Source organism: Eptesicus fuscus, chromosome 16, assembly GCF_027574615.1.
Source record: "Eptesicus fuscus isolate TK198812 chromosome 16, DD_ASM_mEF_20220401, whole genome shotgun sequence".
Classification (NCBI taxonomy): domain Eukaryota; kingdom Metazoa; phylum Chordata; class Mammalia; order Chiroptera; family Vespertilionidae; genus Eptesicus; species Eptesicus fuscus.
The window spans coordinates 62,644,414-62,669,813 of NC_072488.1; the positions used below are offsets into that span (position 1 = coordinate 62,644,414).

The window sequence follows — 25,400 nt, forward strand, 5'->3', positions numbered from 1 at the left end:
AAAGGAGGGGAGAGGAGGAGAGAGAGGGAGAGAGAGAGGGAGATCTATGTGAGGGAGACACATCAATCAGTTGCCGCCAGCATTGGCCCCCAGCAGATCGAGGATCGAACCTGCAACCCAAACTGTGAACCAGGGCTGGCTGCCGCCAGTGATGATCTGGGGCCACTTAGCAAGAGGCACGGGTTGTGCTGAGGCCAGATGCAGCTTGTTTAAGAGATTTTAGGAAAGTCTGGAGCATGATCTAAGACAGACCATTCGTATGGAAAAGCCACTGGAAGCAGCTTGGGTGGCTCCACAAGTTGGGTGGGGCAGGGTCTCAGGGACTTTCCCGGATGGGGTGAGCAGTGTGAGCCAGGTTTATGGAGACTCAGATACGTAACCTGCCTGCCAGCTCTGTGGGGTGAGGCTCAGGAAAGGCACAATGGCCTCTGCCAGCACTGCTGTTTGGGAGAAAGCTGTCCCTCCAGCTCTGATGCTGGACAATTCAGTTCCTCCCCGTATTTCCCTGGTGCCTTTCAAGTTGCTGCCCCAGCGCTGAAGCTCAGAAGGAGTGAGTCCTAGTAAGTCTGTGCATGGGCACTTTAAGAGGAACTGCTTGGTACTCCAGCAGCCTCAGAGTCCTGCAGCCACACTCCCTTTTATTTTTTATATCCAGAAGTTATGGGGACTTCTCTTCCTGGCACTGGAATCCTGTGTTGGGGATCCTGGTGTGGGGCTAGGACCCCTCACTCCTCAAGGGCAACTTCGCAGCTGGGTTATCCCTCCTGATTTTCAGCTGCCACAGGTGGATGTGGGACCCGTCCATGTGCCTCTCTGTCCCTCCTGCCAGTCTCACTGTGACTTCTTCTTTATATCCTTAGTTGTAATACTTCTGTTTAGCTAGATTTCAGATGGTTCTGGATAGATTTGTTATATAGTTTTGTTGTATTTTTGATGTTGTTGTGGGAGGATGCAAATACCACATTTGCTTACACCACTGTGTTGACCAGAAGGCCCCTCAAAGCCTTTCTAATGATCTATAATGTGCTAATTGACTGTTATGTTATCAGTAAGGCTTCTGGTTAATATAGGCTATTAGTACTTACGTGTGTATTTTCATGTGCATGGAGGGTTCACACCCCTCACCCCACATTGTTTAGGGGTCAACTGTGTATGTTTTTTTGCAAGAAACCCACACTTGATATATAAAGATACAGGTAGATTAAAAATAAAGGGGTGGAGAGAAATATATTGTGCTAATACTAAGCAAAAGAAAGCTGGAGCAGCTATATTAATTTCAAACTAGATTTCCGAGTAAGGAGCGTTAGCAGGGATAAAGAGTGATGTTGCATACAGATACTAGGGTTGGTTCTCACTTAACAGAGCAGAACTGAAAGGAGGAATAGATGAATCCACTGTTGTAGTTGGGGACTTCAGCACCCCTGTCAGACATGGATAGATAGATCCAGCAGGCACAAATCCAGGACATAACTGAGCTCAGTGCTACCATTAGCTAGATATGGTTGGCATCTGTAGACGACTGCATTCAACAAAAGCAGAAAACACATTTCTTCTCAAGCTCCCACGGAACATTTACCAGGATTGACCACATTCTGGACCATAAAATACACATTAACAAACTTTTAAGTCTGCTAAGAAAATAGAAAGTTAAATATAAATTATGCTTTCAGACCATAGTGAAATTAAATTAGAAATTAATAATAAAGATAGTTGGAAAACCAAAAAAATATTTGGAGATTAAACAACATAACACATGTGTCAAAGAAGAAATCTCAAGAGAAATTTAAAAGTATTGTGAACTATAAATGAAAGAATTAGGTTTCTTATTTATGTATTTGATAAAGAATGAATGGAAGAGAATCATAATTTTTTTCTGTTTTCAAAGGCTGTTCTTTCCTAATGATAAAAGTAATATATACATGTTAAAGAAAATTTGGAAAAGTATAAAAAAATAAGAAGTTATACTTAATCCTCCTATCCAAAAATAGTTAATTCATGTTAACTTCCATCCTTTCTCTAAATGTGATTTTTGAAAATTAAAGACATGCTTAATGGGAGCTATAGTTACATGGTCCAAAATTTTTTAAAAATTAAAAAGATATATTGTAATAAGTTCCTCTTGCCTCTATCTCCTGTCTTTCTAGTTCTCAACTCTCCTCAGGAAACTGCTGTTAACAAAAATTTTTATATATATATATTCTTTATTGATTAAGGTATTACATATGTGTCCCTATCCCCCTGTGGTCCCCCCACCAACCCCCGTCATGCCCTCACCCCTCTGTTGTCTGTGTCCATTGGTTATGCTTATATGCATGCATACAAGTCCTTTGGTTGATCTCTCCCCCCTCCCCTCACCATCCCCTGCCTTCCCTCTGAGGTTTGACGGTTTGATCGATGCTTCACTGTCTCTGGATCTGTTTTTGTTCATCAGTTTATGTTCATTCATTATATTCCACAAATGAGAGAGATCATATGATATTTATCTTTCTCCAACTGACTTATTTCGCTTAGCATGATGCTGTGCAGGTCCATCCATGCTGTTGCAAATGGTAGGAGTTGCTTCATTTTTACAGCAGCATAGTATTCCATTGTGTAGATGTACCACAGTTTTCTAATCCACTCATCTGTTGATGGGCACTTAGGCTGTTTCTAAATCTTAGCTACTGTAAATTGTGCTGCTATGAATATAGGGGTGCATATGTCCTTTCTGGTTGGTGTTTCTAGTTTCTTCGGATATATTCCTAGAAGTGGGATCACTGGGTCAAATGGGTGTTCCATTTTTAGTTTTTTGAGGAAACTCCATACTGTTTTCCATAATGGCTGCACCAGTCTGCATTCCCACCAGCAGTGCACGAGGGTTCCTTTTTCTCCACATCCTTGCCAGCACTTATCATTTGTTGATTTGTTGATGATAGCCATTCTGACAGGTGTGAGCTGTACCTCATTGTCATTTTTATTTGCATCTCTCGGATTATTTGTGACTTTTAGCATGTTTTCATATGTCTCTTGGCCTTCTGTGTGTCCTCTTTCGAAGAGTATCTATTTAGGTCCGTTGCCCATTTTTTGATTGGATTGTTTATCTTCCTTTTGTTAAGTTGTATGAGTTCCCTGTAAATATTGGAGATTAAACCCTTATCGGAGATAACATTGGCAAATATGTTCTCCCAAGCATATTTCCTTTTTTTTTTAAATGTCTTTTTTAAAAAAAAATAAATCTTTATTGTTCAGATTATTACAATTGTTCCTCTTCCCCCCCCCCCCCATAGCTCCCCTCCACCAGGTTCCTACCCCACCCTCTGCCCTTACCCCCCCCCCCGTGTCCTCCTCCATAGGTGTACGCTTTTTGCTCAGTCTCTTCCCGCACCCCCCACTGCCCTTTTCCCCCCGAGAATTGTCAGTCCACTCCCTTTCTATGCCCCTGATTCTATTATATTCACCAGTTTATTCTGTTCATCAGATTTTTTATTCCCTTGGTTTTTAGATTCACTTGTTGATAGTTACCTATTTGTTGTTCATAATTTTTATCTTTATCTTCTTCTTCCTCTTCTTAAAGAATACCTTTCAGCATTTCATATAATTCTGGTTTGGCGGCGATGAACTCCTTTAGCTTTTTCTTATTTGTGAAGCTCTTTATCTGGCCTTCAATTCTGAATGATAGCTTTGCTAGGTAGAGTAATCTTGGTTGTAGGTTCTTGCAATCCATCACTTTGAATATTTCTTGCCATTCCCGTCTGGCCTGCATAGTTTCTGTTGAGAAATCAGCTGACAATCGTATGGGTGCTCCCTTATAGGTAACTAACTGTTTTTCTCTTGCTGCTTTTAATATTCTCTCTTTGTCTTTTGCTCTTGGAATTTTAATTATGATGTGTCTTGGTGTGGTCCTCTTTGGATTCCTTTTGTTTGGGGTTCTGTGTGCTTCCTAGACTTGTAGGTCTATTTCTTTCATCAGGTGGGGGAAGTTTTCTGTCACTATTTCTTCAAATAGGTTTTCAGTATCTTGCTCTCTCTCTTTTCCTGGGACCCCCATAATTCTTTTTTTTTTTCCCCATAATTCTTATGTTGGTACGCTTGAAGTTGTCCCAGAGGCTTCTTACACTATCTTCAACTTTTTGTATTCTTTTTGCTTTTTGCTTTTTCAGAGGAGTGTTTTTTGCTTCTTGGTATTCCAAATCTTTGACTTGATTCTTGCGATCCTCTAGTCTGCTTTTAGGTCTCTGTATAGTATTTTTTATTTCAGTTAGTGTATGCTTAATTTCTAGTTGATCCCTTTTCATGTCCTCGAGGTTCTCGTTTAATTTATCGGCCTTTTCTAGGAAATACTTGAAAAACCTTATAACCGTGGTTTTGAACTCTATATCCAGTCTTTTGCTTTCCTCCATTTCCTTTAATTGTGGCCTGCCTCTTTGTCTCCGCATTTTAGCTGCTTCCCTGAGTTGATGGAGTTGCTTTGTGTGTTAGGTGTCTTAGCAGAGCCCAGTAGCTCAGCCTCCCCAGTTAGCTGTGGTGGACCCTCTTGGTGCACCCTTTTGTAGGCTGTATGTGCAGTCTTGTTGTAGTTAAGCCTTGCTTGTTGTTGGTATCACTGGGGGGATTTGATCTCCAAGCTAATTGGCTGTGAGTATCAGCAGTGTCTCCGCTGGGAGGGCTTCTGTGCTCAGCTTGGATGGGGCGGGGTCTCAGGGTGGTGCAGACAAGCTTTGGTTTCCCGTCAGCCCTGCCCTAAGAGGGCCTTGTTTTCCGTATCCCGCTACAATGGCTGCGCCCCTCTGAGAGAAGGCTGCTCTCTAGTTTCGCCTGCTGCCAGACAGGCCGGCCTCTCCCCGACGGGCGCTGGATATCAGTGTAATAGGGAGGCTTTGTTTTCCTCCCGAACGAGCAAGCCAGTCGTGTATTCAGCCGCCCGCCCTCTCTGCGCTCACAGATCTCCGCACCTCCACAGCTCCCAAAGCTCAGCGTCCCTTTCTCTTTTATTCTAGTTGTAGAGCATCTGCTCAGCCAGCTTTCCGGTGGTTCTGGATGATGTCTGCTCTGTTTTCCAGTTGTAGTTTCAAAATTGTTGTGGTAGGCAACAATTAGGTGTTTACCCTATGCCGCCATCTTGGTTTCGAGTCTTCGCAGTGGGCTTTCTTATTGCTTTGTTGATGGTTTCTTTTGCTGTGCAGAAGCTTTTTATTTTGATGTAGTCCCATTTGTTTATTTTCTCTTTAGTTTCCATTGCCCTAGGAGCTGTGTCAGTGATTGCTTCAGCATATGTCTGAGATTTTGCTGCCTGTGGATTCCTCTAAGATTTTTATGGTTTCCCATCTTATGTTTAAGTAACATTTTTGTGTGTGTGTGTGTTCATCTGCCGTTTCTTTATGTGGCCCAGTTAATATAAGTAGTTATTCATAATTCTCCCTTATTGTAGAGAGTAGAATGTGCTTTTTTGCTCTGCATCGTATTTTTTTCTGCTTGTTGAATCCTGGTGATCTTTCTATAGCATGCATAGTGAGTTACTTTATCTTTTGACAGCCGCCTAGTATCTGTGATGGGGGTATACCAGATCTCCTTACAAAGAGACATTTTCTCCAACATTATTTTATTAGCATTTCCCCATCTTACAAGTATAGTATAGTTTCATTTTCCTGTGTTGTTGGATATTTTGGTTGTTGCTCTTTGGTGCCATCATAGACCTTGCTTGTGAAAGCCACCCAGGATACACATAAAAGTCACTGTCATTTCATTAGGACACATATGTCCAGGCTCCCGATGCAGGTAGCCCAGCTTCCCTACAAAACAGTTCCAGTTTACTTGCCCAACATCTGCATAAGCAGGAGTCTTGAGGCCAGCATTTCTGTCGAGGACAGGAAAAGGCAGAAGTGCCAGTGTGTGGTGGAAGTCAGCTCCTGGAACTTGGACTTGGGTGCCCAGGAAGGCTTCCCACACAAAGTGACACCTCAGTTGAGCCTTGCAGGAGAACCTGAGGGTCAGGGGAGGAACAGGTTATAAATGTCTCTGTGTCTGAAGGCAGAGAATTACGACTACAGGCACCTTTTTTCTCTTAGTCTTTGATGTAGTTTCTTTTGCTGCAAATAGTGCTGAAGAATTGGTTCTATAAGATAACCCCCCATACACTTGGATTTGCACTGGTTTGGGGGAGCGTTTGGAGGCCCCATCGGTGTGAAACTGAAACTATACCCAGTGATTTGTGAATTGGCTAGTGATTCCGTTAGGGACGCTTGAGTGTGCCATCTGCTACAGCGCTCAGCCGGAAGGTCTGCCCACCTTTACTCAAAGCTGGCGCAGTCCGCTCAAGAGTAGCAGTGGGTGTGATGAGGTGTTTGAACTAGAGAAAATGAGATGGCCTGCTCCTTACTCTGCAGACCTTGAGCTTTTAAAAAAGCAGGTGTGCGGGAACTGATCCGTGCTCTTGCGGTCACATCTGTAAACTAGAAAGCTAAAGCAGCCTAAGAATGACGGAATTTTCTGAGAACTGTCCTGTCAACTTGTAATTCACATATAGAATTTGTTTGTTTCCACTTATTCATGCATTCATTGGCTGTTTCTTGTGTGTGCCCCAACCCGGGATCAAATCTGCAACCTTGGTGTATCGGGACGATGCTCTAACCCCATGGTCGGCAAACTGCGGCTCGCGAGCCACATGTGGCTCTTTGGCCCCTTGAGTGTGGCTCTTCCACAAAATACCATGGTCTGGGCGAGTCTGTTTTGAAGAAGTGGCGTTAGAAGAAGTTTCAGTTTAAAAAATTTGGCTCTCAAAAGAAATTTCAATCGTTGTACTGTTGGTATTTGGCTCTGTTGGCTAATGAGTTTGCCGACCACTGGTCTAACCAACTGAGCTACCTGACCAGCGCCTCTTTTACTTTCTCTCTCTCTCTCTCTCTCTCTCTCTCTCTCTCTCTCTCTCTCTCTCTCTCTTCTCTCTCTCTCTCTCTTTTACTTTTTGTTTTTAGCTACTTATCAACTCAGAAAAAATGGTGGGAGCTGGACAGCGGTCACAGGAGTTTCCTCATACTGAATTAGATTCTTTCAGTGAATTTATATATTGACAGACTAAAAACAACTTTAAAAGGTTTTTGTGTTTTTAGTTTTTTTTTTTGAAGAAAAAGTATCCTTTCAACACCAGGGGTTCTATTTTTGAGTTAACTCAGTGGTTTTCAATTGTGGTTTTTAATCATCCATATTATAAATGCCCAGAGTCTCCCCGCCTGGAGTGTCCAGGTCAGGGTGCCAGGAGCCCAGGCATTCAGTGCTTCCCCGGGTAATTGATAGAGCAGGGCTTGATGGGGGATCTTGAACGATCTGCAGTGGCTCAGGAGCCTGATTTTGACCCCTTATATTCTCAGGGTTGAGAAAGGGAGGAGAAGAAATACATAAACTAAAACCATTCATTTTTTTTACCTCAGCTTTGCTAATAAGTGTTTTACCCATTTTCACTAACACTTATTTTTCATCTGCTTTCGTCATTCGTAAGTATCTTTGTTTTGTACCATCTTAACCATATTTTTTTTATTGATTTGAGAGAGAGGAGCGAAAGAGAAACATTGATTTGTTGTTCACTTAATTATGCATTCATTGATTGAGTCTTGTATGTGCCCTGACAAAGATCGAACTGCAACCTTGGTGTATGGCAGGGGTGGGAACGTCTGATCCCTATATGGTCCGTGAAATTATTTGACCTGGCCCTGCCAAGGCATTATGGGTGAGGTAATTAAACTTAATTATTGAAGGCTAATTTTTATTTTATTTTATTTTATTTTAATTTTTTAAAATATATATTTTAATTGATTTCAGAGAGGAAGGGAGTGAGAGAGAGAGAGAGAGAGAAAGAGAAATATCAATGAGAGAGAATCATTGATCAGCTGCCTTCTGCATGCCCCCTACTGGGGATCAAGCCTGCAACCCACGCATGTGCCCTTGGCCAGAATCAAACCTGGACCCTTCGGTCCGCAAGCCGACGCTCTTATCCACTGAGCCAAACCAGCTATGGCTGAAGCCTAATTTTTAAGTTGGTAATTGTATGTGGCCTGCAAATGATGTTATAAATATCCAAATGGCCCTTGGCAGGAAAAAGTTTCCCCACCCCTGGTGTGTGGGAACAATGCTCTAACCGACTGAGCTGCCTGGCCAGGGCCCCATGCTAACCATTTTGTAAGTGTATGGTTCAGTAGTGTTAAGTGTATCACATTGTTGTAAAACTGATCTCCAGAACTTTTTCACCTTGTTAAACTGAAACTATCCCCATTGAACAATAATTCCTCTCCCCCCTCCCACTAGCCCCTGGTAACCACCATTCTGCTCTCTGACTGTGAACGTGTCTACTCTAGGAACCTCCTCATATAGGTGGATTCCTACGGTGTTTGTCTTCTTGTGACTGGCTTATTTTATTTCGAGTAACGTCTTCTAGCCACAGCCAACCCCGCTAGGGCCCTTTCTCCTTTCTCCATAGAGTGACTTGGTACCCTTGTTGAGGATCGTTTGACCATATACACACAAAAAAAAAATTGTTTGGGGGCTCTTTATTCCATTGGTGTATATGTCTGTCTGTATGCGAGCGCCACACCATTTTGATTACTGTTGCTTTGTAATATGTTTTGAAATCAGGAAGTGTAAATCCAAATAATCTTGGCAAAAAAGCCTCACAAGTATCCAGGAGATGGGACCCACAGTCTTTCGCATGCTGTTCTTGCCTCCCTCCACATACGGTCCTGGAACAGGAAAAAAAGTTACTGATTATTCCGGGAACCTGTGCAGTGCCTGGAATTTCCTCCCACAGTTACTGTCCCTGGAACCATCCAGCCCCCTTTTCCCTGGCCTTGGTGGCTCTTGTGTACGCAGTCTCAGAAACCCTCTCTCTCAGGCTTGGAAGACTGATAATTGGAGCAAATTAAGTGGGGACCAAGCCCACAGCCTGGAGCCACCACTTCTGCTCCTTGTCTGAGGATGAGGAATTCTCATCCGACTCTCACTCCGGGGTTGGGGAGCGTGTCAGGAAACAGCCCCAGATCCTTCAAGGTGCTGCAGTGATTCCCACACCTTCCTGGAGCTGACAGGAGATTTTCAGGGGGACGGTTGGTGCGTGGGTGTGGGTGGGAGCTTGGGTACTTGTGGGTGGCGGGGGTTTTCTGAGAAAGTGATAGCAGGGAACTCATCATGGGGACTGCTTTTCGAGTTTGCTCATTTTGCCTGTCATCTCTGAAACCTAGCTCCTGTGTGCTGTTACCTGCAAGGAGAGCCCTGGTCCCTGGGTGGGAGGTGGGTGGGAGGCCAGGGGCAGGGGAGCCAGGGGGGCGGTCGTGGAGGAATCGCTGCAGGTGCCCTGGCATGGGCTCAGGCTGTGAGCAAGGGAGGCCTCCTGTGCAGCGGGGTTTCGGGCCCCCCACTCCTTGGCTCTCTTGTGACGGTGCTTGTTTTCTTTGACCTAGAGCTACAGTGGCCTAGACCCATGGTCGGCAAACTGCGGCTCTCGAGCCACATGCGGCTCTTTGGCCCCTTGAGTGTGGCTCTTCCACAAAATACCACGGCCTGGGCAAGTCTATTTTGAAGAAGTGGCATTAGCAGAAGTTTAAGTTTAAAAAATTTGGCTCTCAGAAGAAATTTCAATCGTTGTGCTGTTGCTATTTGGCTCCGTTGACCAATGAGTTTGCCGACCACTGCCCTAGACTGTCTGCCTGGAGGGATGGCTTTCCTCCTACGGGCTTGTTCATCACTCTGCTTTCACAGGAGACCTTGTTCCCAAGGGCCTCTCTGTTGTGTGTCACTGTTTGTTACTGACCCTGGAGAGCGAGGGTTTGGGGGGATGTTGAAGTGATGCCTGTGCATGAGGGGAGGTGGGGTGGAGTCAGAATTGCTGTGCCATTTGTGGCTTTAAAACTCCTCCTGTGTACTGGATGTGTAGGAGCAAAGTGAAAGTTGTTTTCTTACCAACGTTTGAGTCTTTGCTTTCATGCCAGGTTTGTTTTACCAATTAAAAATGTTTACTTTGAATCAGCAATTTTCCACTGTGTGCCACAACAATGTTTAAAACATGCGATGCCTGACCATTTAGTCTGGGGCACTGACCTCTTTTCCCTGAGATTGTCGAATAAATGACAACAGCCAGCCAATGATAGGCATTCCATGTGAATGAGTCTGAATTGTACCTGTTTCTTTTGTCAGATTGGCAGAAAAATACACTTTTTGCTGCGCTGCAGAATTTTAGTAATTTTTGTGTACCCATGGGATGAAAAAAGGTTGAGAATCGCTGCTTCAGATATTTGTGCTTAATTCTGGGTCTGAAAACTCAGGCTTCTAATTTGACTGCTTTACTGGGGCAGGTCTTCTCAGCAAACAATCAGCGCGGCACTCAGATTGACCCTGATTAGAGGAGAAACGTCCAAATAATTGGCCCAGCACATGTTTTTGTTCCAGATAATTAGGCTTTCAGTTTTTGTTTAAAGTTCGTCTAATGGCAAATTAGTTTCTATGGAGAATAATAAAATAACTAAAATTTTGGTAAAGTTACACAAAGTGTCTACTCAGATATTCAGAATTTTTTTAGTGTTTTCCTTGGAAATGACATACTTCGGTTTTGTCTCCTGTAGTTGACCAGATATACCACCTGGCCTCTCCAGCCTCTCCTCCAAACTACATGTACAACCCCATCAAGACGCTGAAGACCAACACGATCGGGACGTTAAACATGCTGGGTGAGTTGCCCTTTCCTTGTTTTGCAGCTGTTGTTGGGAATACTGTAGCCAGCCCACGGGTAGGTCTTCGTGCTGAGGAGTGTGATCCTGGTCTTGACACCCTCTCTCAACCGCCATGTGGGCTCTTTCACTGAGACTTCATTTGGCATCAGAATTGGTCATGGGGAGATGGTCATTGCAGTAACCAGCCAGTCTGTGTTGTCCCAGTTCAGTCCCTGGGAATACCACCTGTGCCTCTGGTGAGGACCCAGCCTCCCTCCACGGTCCCCTCTGACTCGCGGTGCGGTGCCTCCCTGCTGGAAAGGGCACTGGCGGCTCTGCTCCGATTGGGTTGGAGAGGATGACACACACACAGCACACACTCCCCCGCCCCCATAGACACACACAGACACACCCCCCGCCCCCCTCCACACACACACAGATTTCAGCAGCGCTCCTGGAAAGTGGGAGCACAGCTGTCCTTACGGGGCTGTGGAAACCTAGTCCTGGCTCCAGACAGAACTGCAGGGCTCACTGAGAAGAGCGAGATGAGAGGGAGCCCATTAAAGGGCCGCGTGAGTGTGTTTCCACACGACGTGGGTGATGTGCACACGTCCATGCTTGAGATGGGAGGCATGGGCAAGCTTGGCACAGATGCCCAGTACACTAGGGGTTTTGATTAGTTACAAACCGGAAGGAAGGAACCACTCTTTAAAATGTCAAGTAAAAACAGATTTAGTTATAGGATGTGAAGCAGGTGCTATAAATGGATTTGGGAACTAGTACTCAGTTTGAAGTTGACTGCAGCCTCAGACAAGGGTCTGAAGAGGCCGCTGGAGGTTGGTTTTCACGGCTTGTAGACGGCCCTGGGAGCTGAGCTCTGTGGGAGGGGAAAGGGCCTTTGTCCTCTGTGTTGTGCCCCTGCTTCTGCTTAGAGGTACGGTGTGTGCCAGGCTGCCCCTCCTGCCTGCCAGAGCTAGACCCCACCGAGGAAGAGCCCCCGAGCGCAGGATGCCTGAAAGACCTCTTTAGGCTGCGCGGCCAGGGTGCCCAGGGCGCTGTCCTGGCCACTGTGGAGGGCATTCACGTAAGGACTGTGCTCTGGCTCTTTGCCAGGGATTGGCTTCTCGGGCGAGAATGCATGGGCACAGGCATCAGTGATTCCCAGGAGGGAGGGAAAGGTCTCAAAAAAGAGGCGTCCGTGCAAGTTCAAGGTGCAGGTGACTCCTGGGGCCCGAACCCTGCGTGAGGTTGGGCCTGGAGGTCTTGAAGGAATGGCAGAGGGTTTCCAGGAATGACATGGACGGAAGCTGGAGAGGGACAATTGCTAGGCCAGAAAGAGACCCAAATGGGACTTTGTATTCCGAACTGAGAGGAGCTGTTGCTAGCCATTCTGCACTCGAGACAGGATGCCCCGAACGTCGCCTGGCTTTTCCGGGTAGTGACCTTCTCTGTGCTTCACCGCCTCCCTGCTCCTGTGCTTGGCGTCTTCCTGATGCAGCCTCTTTGTCCAGCCTCTGCGTAGGCACCGGGCCTGGCCGCAGCGCCGCCCTGGTCTCCTGGCTGCGGCCCAAGGCCCAGAGGCCCTGCGCGGAGGAGGCCAGCATGGAGGAGGCAGCCTGTCTCGAGTGCACCCTGTCAGTGCCCTGGTCATGATACTGAACTGTAGTTTTGCCAGTTTTTACCACTGAGGGAAACTAGATCAGGAACGGGTACGTGGGATCTCTGTATTCTTTCAACGTAAACGTTTAAAGAAGAGACCTCGGGTCCTTCACTGTGAAGCAACTACCGTTGCCTCTGTGCCGTGATGTGTGCTCCACCTCTCGGGCTCTGCGGGGTGAACTGGAGTGAAGGAGATGGGGCCCAGTGTTGGGCGCCTATGAATTCCATGTCACACTACATCCCGACCATTCCTTCCTCAACCACAGGGGGCATTTGCACAGGTTATCTCAAATCCGCAGCGCTGTTCTCTTGTTCTCCAGGCACGTCCTCATGGCCCCCCAGCTGCTGCGCACTCCCACCCCGGTCTCCTCACCCTAGGACCCTTCTCTTCCTTCTGTCTGCCCGGCCTCCCCAGAAGTGGCTGCAGGCTCTGTGCTCTCCCCTCCCCCTCCTCGCAGCCCTTCCTGTGCCGGGGGCCGGGGGCCGGGGGCTGAGCCCGTCTGCACAGGGCTCTGTGGTGGAGGACATTGGGGAAGCGCTGGGTTAAGTGCAGGGCCGTGGAGTTCTCTGTACCTACCGCACATCGGGACGCTGACGCTGCACCTTGTGTGACCACCATAGAGAAAGCTGTTCTCGTCCATTCTGCATGTCGGGGCGAATGCAGGAAAAGTTCAGAGCAGGGGGCGGAATGTGGGGAGTTGCTTTGGGGAAGGTGGTGCTGTTTAAGCCAAACCTGGAAGGAGGCGGGAGGACGGGGTGGAGGTGTCCAGACGGGGGCTGGTTCAGGTGCAGTCGAAGGTGCCGGGAGCATGTGGAGCAAGTGCCAGATGGACCATTTTGGGGGGCAGTAGTGGAAGGAAGTTGAAGTGCGAAGGGCCTTATCTTATGCCAAACAGGGTGAAGTTACCTCATGAAATAGTGGGCGATATGTTGGGGCAAAGGAATCTTTGTGAAACTCCTCAAATCACACGTTTCAAACAGCAGGTCCTGCGTTTGGCCCTGCTTAGCTTGCAAGTATCTCACTAAGTACTGGGCTCCTCAGGTTCACTGTGCTTTTCTTACTGTTTTTATTGGTTTGTAAGTAGATGCAATAAGGGTGGATAACTGAGGATGCACGGATGTCAGATGCCATTAATACTGAAAGATTGCTGAAACTGGCGACCAAAACGTGCATGCGTGTTTTTTCCTTGTTTCCCTGAAGTGACCGTTGCTCTTGTGTCCCTGCTTCCCGTAGGGTTGGCGAAGCGAGTCGGTGCTCGCCTGCTCCTGGCCTCCACCTCGGAGGTGTATGGAGGTAAGTGGGGGCTTCTCTGGGACAGTTCGCACCCTGTCTTAGGTGAGGAAGGAATCAAAGGTGGGCCCAGAACTCCATTTCTAAGGAGGCAGCGCTGTTTGAGTCCAGTGCACAGCAGCCAAGAGGCTCCTGGGTGTGCGATGTCTCTGCCATTGTGGTCTCAGGCTCCGCCTCCGTCCCGCGGAAGCACGCCCTCCGGGCCTGGATCACGGCTCCCTGGCGCGGAGGACTGCCCGTCTCGGTTCCACAGAAGTGGTTTTGCATTCTGCTCCGAGAGCACCCCAGAAATCGATTCATTGGGGATTCTTTGCCAGTCTAGCAGGTGCACGTTATTCTTCAGTGTAAGGCAGTGCGTGTCATGAGTGACCCCGAGAACAGGGGGTTGGCCTTGAAGAGTGCTTGGCGAAGGGACTTGTGCTGGTGCCTCCCTGTTGCATAACCATTTCTGGAAGAATCTACCAGAACACTCAAGGGCCTTTCCTGCCAACCTGCAGCACTTCACCGCCCTCCGTGAGGAGTGGGGTGAGGGCTGACGTGACAGGTTCAGTTCACGTGGATGAACACTTTCAGTTCACGTGGCAGCAGGAGCCAGGCATGGCTGTGGTGGAACTTATCCACCGCATGTACCGTTTCGGACAGAGAAATGCGAGTGGAAGGGCAACATGGGAGAGGCGAGTTTTTATTAACGGGAACCAATGGGAAAGTCTGAGAAATGGAAATTCCACTCCATGTAGTCATGTTCTTTGTAATCCCATGGAAGGCAGAGCACCGTCCACTTCTCTGAAGTCCTCTGGGGTTAAAAGGGCGGGACTGCCCACCTTCCCTCCCCTGTTGGCCCTGTTGCTTAGCAGTGGGTGGGTGGGTGGGTGGACCGGGAATTCTCCCTCCCTGTTCTGTCCACGTCAAGACTCTGCAGGGATCAGCAAGTTCCCCACGCGCGTCGGATGGTCCCCTTTCTCCTCGGAGGGGCTTCACGTGTCACCCAAGGAGTGGCGTTGACAGAGTCCTCGGCCTGTGTCTTTAAATGCCTCAGATACAAAGGGGCTCGAGTTCTCTGTCCAGGAGGGCCCGTGACATCTCTCCACACCCACCGTCTTCCTCCTCCCGCCTCATTTGTTATCTGAGCATTGGCAGCAGCTTCTGGTCTTCAGAGTCGTAAATAACGTCAGGCTGCACTCCTGGCCCACCTGGTGCTCTGCTCTGATGTCTCATGACTGCATAAACGCGCTGTCAGCCGGCACACTGCGGGCGGGGAGCCTGGCTAGGAAGCATGTGACTGGCCCTTACCTTTTGTAATTTCAAAGTGATCGCATGAGGGACCTTTGAAAAGCTGTGCCTTGGACCTCGGCATTTCGGGTGGGTGGGTGTGCCCAGCCTTCTCCTCATTGTTGGCCAAATTTCGGATCGTCTCCTTTGGAGTCTAGCTGGCCAGTCCTTGTGAAGAATCCCCAGGAAGGTCTGATGGGGACCATCCGTCACATCTGTGTGAATTGACGTCACTGGTTTTTTCTCTGGGCGTGTTTGCCTTAGACCTTTTCTCTCAGCATGCAGTAAAAGCGTGCCTCTTCTCAGGGGAGGTTAAAGCGCAGAAGCAGATAGAAGGTGTGCACCTGCACTGAGCCTCCGCCGCCCTCTGAACAAGGCACCGGCCCCAGTGGGCGACCGCGGGGGCAGTGTGTGCCCCGTCCCCTCCCTGTGCCCACACGCCGAAGTCAGATTCTGCTACAAGTTACACAAGGAGTGGATTTACAACATGGGTTCCTGGACTTGTCCACATTTCTTGGCAAAGATTTGCACATTTTATACCATGGGTGTACATGGTTGTATAAAATTCCTGGTGTACTAAATTAGTTATTAATTTACATTCCAAAAATATACTTGTGTTAAAGAATGTTACTGGGTTTTCTTAAGTAGTCATTTCTCTGGTAGCTCTTAACGTGTGATTGACTCACACACCAGAAACACGGGCATTGGGGACTGTAAAGCGTTTGCCGAAGGATCAAGCAGCCGTTTGCTGTTGACCTGCCACCGGCCCCGGGCCAGGCCTCCTGGTGTCTGAGGTTTCAGTCTGTGCTGGTGATGGCACACGTGACGTTATCTTCCACAGAGATGCTCTTACATTTTTTTTCAATAAATACATGCTTTGCTTTCATCACATTTTATAAATTTAAAATTGAACCATGTATCTCCGCACATAGATTATATTTAATTATAGTTTGACAAAGATTTAAAAGTTGCGAACAATTTATGGGAGAGAGGGGAAGACTAAAATAGAGAGCCTTTGATCTTTTCATTTTTTCTCTGTAAAATACGGTATTAGCACGAGAGGTAAGAACAGCATATCCCACTGGAACTTAGTGGAATGTGGAACACTGACTTCTCGAGATACGGGTCAGATTTACATTTACCACATGTAAAGTTTATTTTGGTCTTCCCACAGCTCCCTTGTGTATCATAAATCATCAGTGTTCATCACGGGTATGAACTTGAAACAAGGAGGGATGAAAACACGGTTTCGTTTCTCCTTCTCATAGACCCTGAAGTTCACCCTCAAAGCGAGGAATACTGGGGCCACGTGAACCCGATAGGCCCCCGAGCCTGCTACGATGAAGGCAAACGGGTTGCGGAGACCATGTGCTACGCCTACATGAAGCAGGTATTGGCCAAGCGCGCGCGCTGGGGGCGCAGACACGCCGAGCGCCGTTTTCGCTGAATGTGCAGCACTGAAGAAATGAAATGCCATGATTACCTGCAGGGAGGTGCTGGGAAGGGAGCCCAGACTCCACTTTTAAATTAATGGTATTAGCAACAGCTTTCTTCCTTTTAAAATGGTGACTTCCAGGGGATGAATTCCTCGCTTTGGAATACGACCGCAAGGCTCGAAACACCATGCTGCCTTTTGCCTACGCGCCATGCCCACCCGCGGCCAGAAGTGCCTGTGTTTCCTGCAGCCCCCGAATCAGTGGCTTGTGCTGTTCACCTCCGTTCGCTATAGGTGTGAGAGTGAGTGCATGGTTGCTCTCGTCTGGACCTCGTTAGGCGCTTTTCTTCACTACCTCCTGCTTCCCAAGTTACTCATTGCTTCCCTGGGCGCTGTCCCTGGTGGTTTCGTGCCCCAGATTTGCTCCCACACACTGGAGCAGACAGAGCCCACAGACCGAGGCAGAGGATCTGGTTCCGCCTGGCTCTGCTGCCGCCTCGACCTCAGAGGTGTGGCCTGACCTCCTTGGTCACTCAGTGCTCGGCTCTGACATGGGCTCCGTGCGTGGCCTGCCTGCCTCAGGCTGTGCGGGAGCCAATGAGACCTCCAGACAGGCCCAAGGGACCGGGCAAAAGCCTGACTAGTCCACCCACCTCGTGACCGTCCTGTTGTGCTTGGACCAGCGCTCTGAGCTCATGGACGTGCCCTTCATTAGAGGGAGGGACGTGGACTGGACAGGCCTGTGCTCTCAGGACCTAAAGAGGAGTGGGCTTGTGTCCCTGGGCCCAGGGTCCCTTTTGCTGCAGGGAGCTGGGAGTTCAGAGGTCATGGGCTTCGTGGGAGGGCGAGGCACCCTGGATGCCTGGTGCTGAGTGCTGTGGCCAGGGTGTCCCTGTGTGTCTTTGTTGCTGTTTTTAGTGAAATGCCAACATTGAAGCCCACAAAATTGCCTTGTGCCGATGTCGGTATTTAGGCCTTTCTTCCCTATTTCTCAGCCAGAAGCAGAACTGATTGCTTTCCAAGCTCCTTCAGAAGTTGGCTCAGAGTACCCATGTATTTTTAAGAAGCACTAACCAGTTTTAGAAAGGACATACCGTTATCGTTTTTGAGCCTAGGATATCTTGGTCCCAAAATAGAAGATGGTCTCCCAGATAGATAGCACAACCCGTATGCATGCTGGTACTTCAGAAAGCGAACCTGAATGCCAGGGGACATGCAATTGCATTTTATCCCACGGTAAGTGTGAAGAGGTTGTGTCTCTCACCATTTTCTTTTACTTTCAGTCTTGTATTTCTCAGTGAATTTTTACATAGGTACAGCTGGTGGGCAAGTAGGACAATTTTATTGAAATTTTAATTTTTATTAAAGGATTAGTAGTGTAACTTAATTGATAATTTTGTAAGCATACATATTACCTTACGGAATGAACTGATGATTACAGTATCCTATATATTAAGAGGAATATGCTAATTATCCATTACGTCCTGAGGCTTAATGACCAACCATGTAACGACCAGATCATGGATCAGCAGGAGGGTGGGGCAGCAAGCTACAAGTGGGCGGCGGAGAGCTACAGGAGGGGGCAGGACAGCAAGCTATGAGTGGGTGTCTGGGGGGTGGAGGGAGCTACGGGAGGATGGGGCAGCGGGCCGAGAGCTACTGGAGGGTGGCAGCAAGCTACTGGCAAACTACTGGCGCACGGATTCATGTGCAGGGCTACTATTTTAGTAATGATACTAGAGGCCCAATGCATGAATTCGTGCATGGGTGGGGTCCAGCTGGCCTGCCCTGATGGGGCCCCATTGGGCCGGGCTGGCTGGGGAGAGGGCCCGCGGGAGGTAAGCTGGCCCCAACCCCGATTGGGGTAGTGGGTCGATCGGAGGCAGGGCCAGCCAGGGGAGGGGCCATGGGAGGTTGGCCAGCCAGCCCCGCCCCCGATCGTGGTTGGGGGGCCAATCAGAGTTGGGTCAGCCAGGGGGAGGGGCTGCAAGAGGTTGGGGCGGTCCAATTGGGGACCCGATTGGGCAGGTTGGCTGCCACAGTGCACATCATAGCGACCAGTCATTCTGGTCATTCTGGTCGCTTGGCTTTTATATATATAGATAGCCAGTGTTTGCTGAGCACTGACTGTATGCCAGGAACTGGAATATACCTCTGGGTGCTGGCAGGGCACGCATTTCACCCACGTTAACACCGTCAGCCACGTCATCGGTTGGTGAGCTCTGGAGCATAGCACCTGTATCACTCTGGACTGTCAGCATTTACACTTCTGCTCACATGGGTCCTGGGAGATGAATGGCACGGGTGGCACTGCCCTGGAAACTGAAGTAAGGTGCCTATCGGAAGCCCCCGTGTGGACAGCTATCTGAGGCTGAGTGCCCCTGCTCAGCGGGGTCCTTGTGAAGGATGCACTCACGGGAAGGATGACGCTCTGTGGAAGGTGTGACATGTCTCCTCACACAAGAGGCCCTAACAGCTGATGGCTGAATGGACGGAAAAGACACACCTGTGGCCAAGGTCACAGGGTGCCAGCCAAGTGGGCTGGTCTCTATTAGGCTCAGTCAGTTTATTCTCCCCTCATTCCCACAGCCCCTTTGAGGTGGATGTGGGTCACCCATTTTACAGATGGAAGAGTGGGCCCTAAAACTTGTTTCTAGCTCCCAGGCCTATAAGCAGAGCTTCACCCTAGGCCTGGAAGCCCTCAGGGTGTGTTCTTCCCCTTTCCCTGCCGTGCTGGCGGGCCGTCAGGGTGAGGAGGCTGGGCCAGCAGGAGGAGATGCAGCTCTGGGTCCAGGGCACCGGGTTCCTTTGGTGCACAGTGGGGGAGTGTGACACCCAGGATGGGTCCAGGCCACGCACTGCTCGGAATCACCACTCTCCACAGCTAGCGTCGCCTCCCAGCCCGTGCGCAGCCTTCCAGGACAGCAGCTTTTAGGAGGAATTCAAAACTATCTGTGGACGAATGTAAAAAAAAAAACCCGAAAGAAGGATGAATCGGGTGGGGTTCTATGTCTTTGGCATGTTTTAATTAATCATTTAATATGATATTTTTAATACATAATGACATATCCACTTTTAAGTATAAATCATTGTTTTCTCTCCCAGATGGTATGTGGATATATTTTACTCTGAATCAGTATAAGGATTGAGAATATAAACAAGATAAATACAAGTAGGAATAATCTTTTTATAGTTTCTCTTTTCCAAAGAATTCTCTTCTGAGTCTCTCTTCATGAAATACGCTAATGTATTCAAAATAGAATTTGACTTCCCAGAACAAAAGTCTGTGGCACGTATCCATCTTAGAGCACAGAGAGCTCCCTTGGGTTTCTTTCAGGGGACGGGGGAGATGGAAGTGAGATCAAGGGCACGGCATCTTTTGTGAACACTTTTAACTTGTCAGAGAGGCATCAAAGGGTGGCTCTGTGTGCACTGGGTGTGGTGGGTTTGTAAAGGTGGGGACTTCTCCGTGGGTGTGGCCAGCTCACTGCCCTGCGGAGCGGAGCCCGGTGCTGCAGATGTGTGGCCCACCCACTGGGCAGGGTCAGCAAACAGGCCGCCATTCAGAGCACAGACCAGCAGAGCAGAGGCATGAGCGCCGATGGTCATCTAGCCCGTGGCTGAGGGAATGGCTTTGCTTTACTCTCTGGCATCAGAATACTTAAATTTTTTTTAACATAGTTGGTATGTTCCTTATATTTTAGTTTTAAAAATGCACTCCGCAAGCAGCTGGAACAAGTCAAGTGTTCTCTTGGGAGCATTCACACCGGCCCAGCTCTGCTGACTGCTGGTTGGGCACCCGCCCTCCGTGCCCGCTGCCCTCCTAGGTGTCCCCTCCTGGCCTGGACGTGAGCTTAGTCTGCTGTGTAGCAACACTCAGGCCCAGTGGTTACGACACAACGAAGCAGGGCTGTTGGGGGAGATTGCTAGGCAGACGGGTGCTGCTGCCCCTGACAGGTGTGGCCTCCCTCTGCCAGGACCCCGAGCGGGAATTGCATGCTCCAGAGCCTTGCTCAGCAAAGGGAGCTCTGCATCCTCTAAGGGCCTCTTCCTGCCCGGGTGGGGAGCAGAGCCCGTCCACATGTGGGTGCTTCTGCCTCAGGGCTGCGTGGCTCTGTCCCTCCCAGGGGCCCGAGGAAGACTAAGGAAGTGTCAGAGCAGGGCCTGCTGGCCCTGGGAGTACTTCCCCTTAGTTCTGTCCCGTCCCTACAGGTAGATGTGCCCGGGGGCCTCTCTCGGGACAGGCTGTCCACACAGTGGAGGGCGGTCCTCTCCTGTGAGCGCCGCTCTCCCTGCACGCTGCTTCTCTGTCCCGCCCCGCACCTTCCGGCAGTGAAGACAGTGACCACAGTCACACTGCCGTGTTCGGGCCGGAGCCGGCTTGCCAAGCGACGGCCACATAGGGGACTGTAGAAGGAGAGCCATTTAATCCCTGCTGGCAACCTCTCTGTCCCTGGAGATGTTGGGGAGGGAGGCAGCCTTCATTGCACCGCCTTCATTGCACTGCCTTCATTGCACCGCCTGCCTCCCCAGCCCCTCGCCCCTCCTGCTGAGACAGATGCAGAAAAGAGGCATTCGGATGCCCCTTCCCCGCCCGGGGTTGTATAGTACCCCAGTCCCTCCTCTGTTTCCCACCCCCAGGCATTAAAGGGCTACTGGTGGAAATGTTTCTGAGATACTTCACCTGGGGTTCCCATTGCATCGAGATTTAGTGGAATCAAAGAAGGAGGTCAAAGTTCCAGGGCAGATACCAGGTTTAGAGCCGTCACTTGGAAATGGACAGGAATGATGGCCGTTTCAAAGCAGATTCGTGTGTTTTCTTGAAACTCAGGAGATGGATATTACTGTCCCATTCCAGAGATTATGATCTGAAATCTGGCCTCTCAAGTGCCTTCCCAGGAATGTGCAGCTGGTGAGGGCCTCCCAGGCTCCCCGGCATTCCAGGCGCTGCTCCCTGTGTGTGCTCAGATGTGGCCCACTGCTGTTACACCGGCGTGACTCACTCTTGCGGAGTTATGCTGGCCCTTGATAAGCCTCCTGAGGCTTGGAGACACGATTGGGTGAGTGAGTGCGTCACCCCCAGCTGGGACAAGACCATGGGCACGGTGAAACAGCCCCCTGTCCGGCCGCGTGGCACAGGCCCTCCGCCTCGCCAGGGTGAAACATGCACCCCGTGGTGGTCAGCAGACTCCCTGGCAAGTGGAGTGCTGAGTGCGAGTCAGCAGCTTGTGTTGCTCTCACTGGTCCTTCAGAGGAGGCGTGTCCCTCCTTAAAGAGGCAGGGTGCCTGGTGTTTTGCCCACGGAAGCAGGCTTTGGGTCACTGGCCCTTTCCTCAGATGGGGAGTAATTGTACTTTCCTCCAGGATGTGGGTGCCACCAGACAGCCTCCCTCAGCAGCACGTGGGTGCCTTGCTGACTCTCCACCATCCTGCGCAGGGCACCGCAGGAGGAGCCCCAGGGGCTGCGTGTCAGGTGGCCAGTGGGCTGCACGCGGCGGCACCGGTGCCCCTGTCCTGACGCTGCATAGGAAGAGCCAGTGCACGAGGGGGAGCAGGTCTCAAGTTGGGGAGCCTGGGTTTGTGCTGATTTGATTTGGAAGGTGAGGCTTAATATGGAGTTAGTCTTGGTGCAAACTGGGCTTGAGAGCCAGAGTTGTTGAAAAATCATTGTGACCATCTCTGCAGCTGCACCTGTCCCAGGCGTTGTCCTGCGTCACCTAAGGTGACAATCCGAATGGGAGCAGCTCCCTCATGGAGTGGCCAGGTAGTGTCTACAGAACTCTGCTTTTCAGGAGGCCGTGTTCTGGAACGAGCCTGAGGAAAAGGAAGGCGGAGGACAGAAGTTTCCTGCAACCCTTATGAGCCCATTGACCCTCCTGCCAAGCATGTGGATTTGCCTGTTTTTCTGGTCTCTTCCTAGAATGAAGCCACATTTATCCCTTTCTGATTCTTTCGTCATCTTAACAGTGAAATACAAGTCGATACTTCTGAGTTATTTTCTGTTGAATTCAACACCTCTGTCCCTGCCTCCTTCCTCTCCCCATATTTTTTGAAATATTCTCTGATCAGTAGAGAAAAGGGCTGATTTCAAATTCCTGGACCAAGTATAACAGCTCAGTCCTAAGAATCTGAAAAGTCATGTGAAGGTGTTTTAATTATTATGTATTTCTGGAAGGAGTTCACAGAAATATAGTGCATCGGTTCCTAAAAGTTAACCATGTGCCGGGTCCATCATTCCCAACCATGTAGAAGCAGCACACCAGGGACAGAGGTGAGGGCTGTGGGCAGAGGGGCCAGTGGGTGGGACAGAGGTGAGGGCTGTGGGCGGTGGGGTGAGTGGGTGGGACAGAGGTGAGGGTGAGTGGGTGGGACAGAGGTGAGGGTGAGTGGGTGGGACAGAGGTGAGGGCTGTGGGCAGAGGGGCCAGTGGGTGGGACAGAGGTGAGGGCTGTGGGCAGAGGGGCCAGTGGATGGGACAGAGGTGAGGGCTGTGGGCAGAGGGGCCAGTGGGTGGGACAGAGGTGAGGGCTGTGGGCAGGTGGCCAGTGGGTGGGACAGAGGTGAGGGCTGTGGGCAGAGGGGCCAGTGGGTGGGACAGAGGTGAGGGCTGTGGGCAGAGGGGCCAGTGGGTGGGACAGAGGTGAGGGCTGTGGGCAGAGGGGCCAGTGGGTGGGACAGAGGTGAGGGCTGTGGGCAGAGGGGCCAGTGGGTGGGACAGAGGTGAGGGCTGTGGGCAGGTGGCCAGTGGGTGGGACAGAGGTGAGGGCTGTGGGCAGAGGGCCACCCGGGGGGTGGGGGGGGGTCCCTCCAGCCTCTTTGAGGCCTGACATGGGCCCTTGGGACCCTGCTTCCGATTGCTTTTAGCTCACTGTTAGGGTGGATTCTGCTGCACAGCCTCATTAGCTAAGGGTCTGTTGGGCTCCCAGCTTGTGCCAGATTTAAGGTGGTAAAATGAGAGAAGGAAAAAACTATTTCAACCAGTAGTGACAATAGCAACACGGAAGTGTCACTGGGCTCGTGCTGAGGGTAGCACCGGCTTCATTTTGTCATAGCCCTGTAGGAAGGTGCTCTCCTCTCCAGCGTTCCTTGACTGAGAGGGTGAGTGGAGGCTGGGGAAGCCGGGGAGCACGGAGCCCAGTCCTCACACCATCCTGCCTGCCTCGGATGCCCCGGAAATGTATGCCTGAAGTCTGGTGGATCCAACAGGTTAGAACACATACGCTGGGAAAGTCCACTAATGCAGTTTATAATAAAACATTTAACTTTTGTATCTATGAAAACGTCTGTGAAATTCATAATTAAACAAGGTAGTTTAAAGAAGACTTTTAGGTTTAAAAAATATGCTTTCTTGATTACATACTTAAAAATACGCTTTTCCTGCTCTGGCTGGTGTGGATTCGATCCCCAGTCGGGTGTTTATAGAGACAGGCAATCAGCGTTCTCACTCACATCGATGTTTCTCTCTCTTTCTCCCCCTCTCTGTCCCTCTCCCTCTCTCCTGTCCCCTGTTTATTGTAATAAAAATAGAAACATTTTTAAAAGTACACAGAAGAAAAGGAATGTCTGTCCTCCCACCATGGAAAGAGAGCGTGTTCAACTGTGTTGGCTCATCTTCCCGGCCCTTCAGCCATTAGTCAGCACGGGGTGTCCTATTGTCTTTAGTTTTGTTTAGTTTTGGGTGGAAAGGTGGGGTGGAGGCAGAATGTAACCCTTTAAGAATGTTTCTGTGTCCCTTCCTTCCCAAGGGGAAGCATTCCTCTCTCCTCAGATCAGCTATTAAGCATTCACTGACCTTTAAATCGCTGTTGAGGGCCCTGGCCAGGTAGCTCATTTGGTTAGAGTATCATGCTGACATGCCACGGCTGTGGTTCTATCCCCATTCGGGGCCCATACAAGAATCAATCAATAAATGTGTAAGTAAGTGGAACAACAAGTTGGTATTTTTCTCTCCCTTTCTACTCTCTAAAATAAATAAATAATTTATTAAAATAAATATTCGAGTGATAAATTAGCAAAAAAGTATGTGAAAAAAATTATCAAAGACTGAGCATAACATGATCCTATTTGAATAAATATTTACTGGGAGAAAATGTTGAGACACAGGTGTGCAGGTGCCCTACCAGAGAGCTCACACTGCGGCCTTGGGTGAGAGGTGGTGCAGGAGGCCTACCAGAGAGCTCACACTGCGGCCTTGGGTGAGAGGTGGTGCAGGAGCCCTACCAGAGAGTTCACGCTGCGGCCTTGGGTGAGAGGTGGTGCAGGAGGCCTACCAGAGAGCTCACGCTGCGGCCTTGGGTGAGCTGTGGTGCAGGAGGCCTACCAGAGAGCTCACACTGCGGCCTTGGGTGAGAGGTGGTGCAGGAGCCCTACCAGAGAGTTCACACTGCGGCCTTGGGTGAGCTGTGGTGCAGGAGGCCTACCAGAGAGTTCACGCTGCGGCCTTGGGTGAGAGATGGTGCAGGAGCCCTACCAGAGAGTTCACGCTGCGGCCTTGGGTGAGAGGTGGTGCAGGAGGCCTACCAGAGAGCTCACGCTGCGGCCTTGGGTGAGAGGTGGTGCAGGAGCCCTACCAGAGAGCTCACGCTGCGGCCTTGGGTGAGAGGTGGTGCAGGAGCCCTACCAGAGAGCTCACACTGCGGCCTTGGGTGAGAGGTGGTGCAGGAGCCCTACCAGAGAGCTCACGCTGCGGCCTTGGGTGAGAGGTGGTGCAGGTGCCCTACCAGAGAGTTCACACTGCGGCCTTGGGTGAGAGGTGGTGCAGGAGGCCTACCAGAGAGTTCACACTGCGGCCTTGGGTGAGCTGTGGTGCAGGAGGCCTACCAGAGAGCTCACACTGCGGCCTTGGGTGAGCTGTGGTGCAGGAGCCCTACCAGAGAGCTCACACTGCGGCCTTGGGTGAGAGGTGGTGCAGGAGCCCTACCAGAGAGCTCACACTGCGGCCTTGGGTGAGAGGTGGTGCAGGAGCCCTACCAGAGAGCTCACACTGCGGCCTTGGGTGAGAGGTGGTGCAGGAGGCCTACCAGAGAGCTCACGCTGCGGCCTTGGGTGAGAGGTGGTGCAGGAGCCCTACCAGAGAGTT

The 25,400-nt window shown here is 50.0% G+C and overlaps 1 protein-coding gene across 7 annotated transcripts in view; it reads left to right on the plus strand.

Moving 5' to 3' along the window:
• The window catches only part of UXS1 (UDP-glucuronate decarboxylase 1), a 142,072-nt gene that overhangs the window by 100,838 nt on the left and 15,834 nt on the right, over positions 1-25,400 (plus strand). For all 7 annotated transcript variants that reach the window (XM_054728075.1, XM_008153419.3, XM_008153420.3 and 4 more), the window contains 3 exons: positions 10,581-10,685; positions 13,561-13,620; positions 16,155-16,276. In XM_054728075.1, coding sequence (XP_054584050.1) covers positions 10,581-10,685; positions 13,561-13,620; positions 16,155-16,276 — 287 coding nt within the window. The remainder of the gene's footprint in view (positions 1-10,580; positions 10,686-13,560; positions 13,621-16,154; positions 16,277-25,400) is intronic.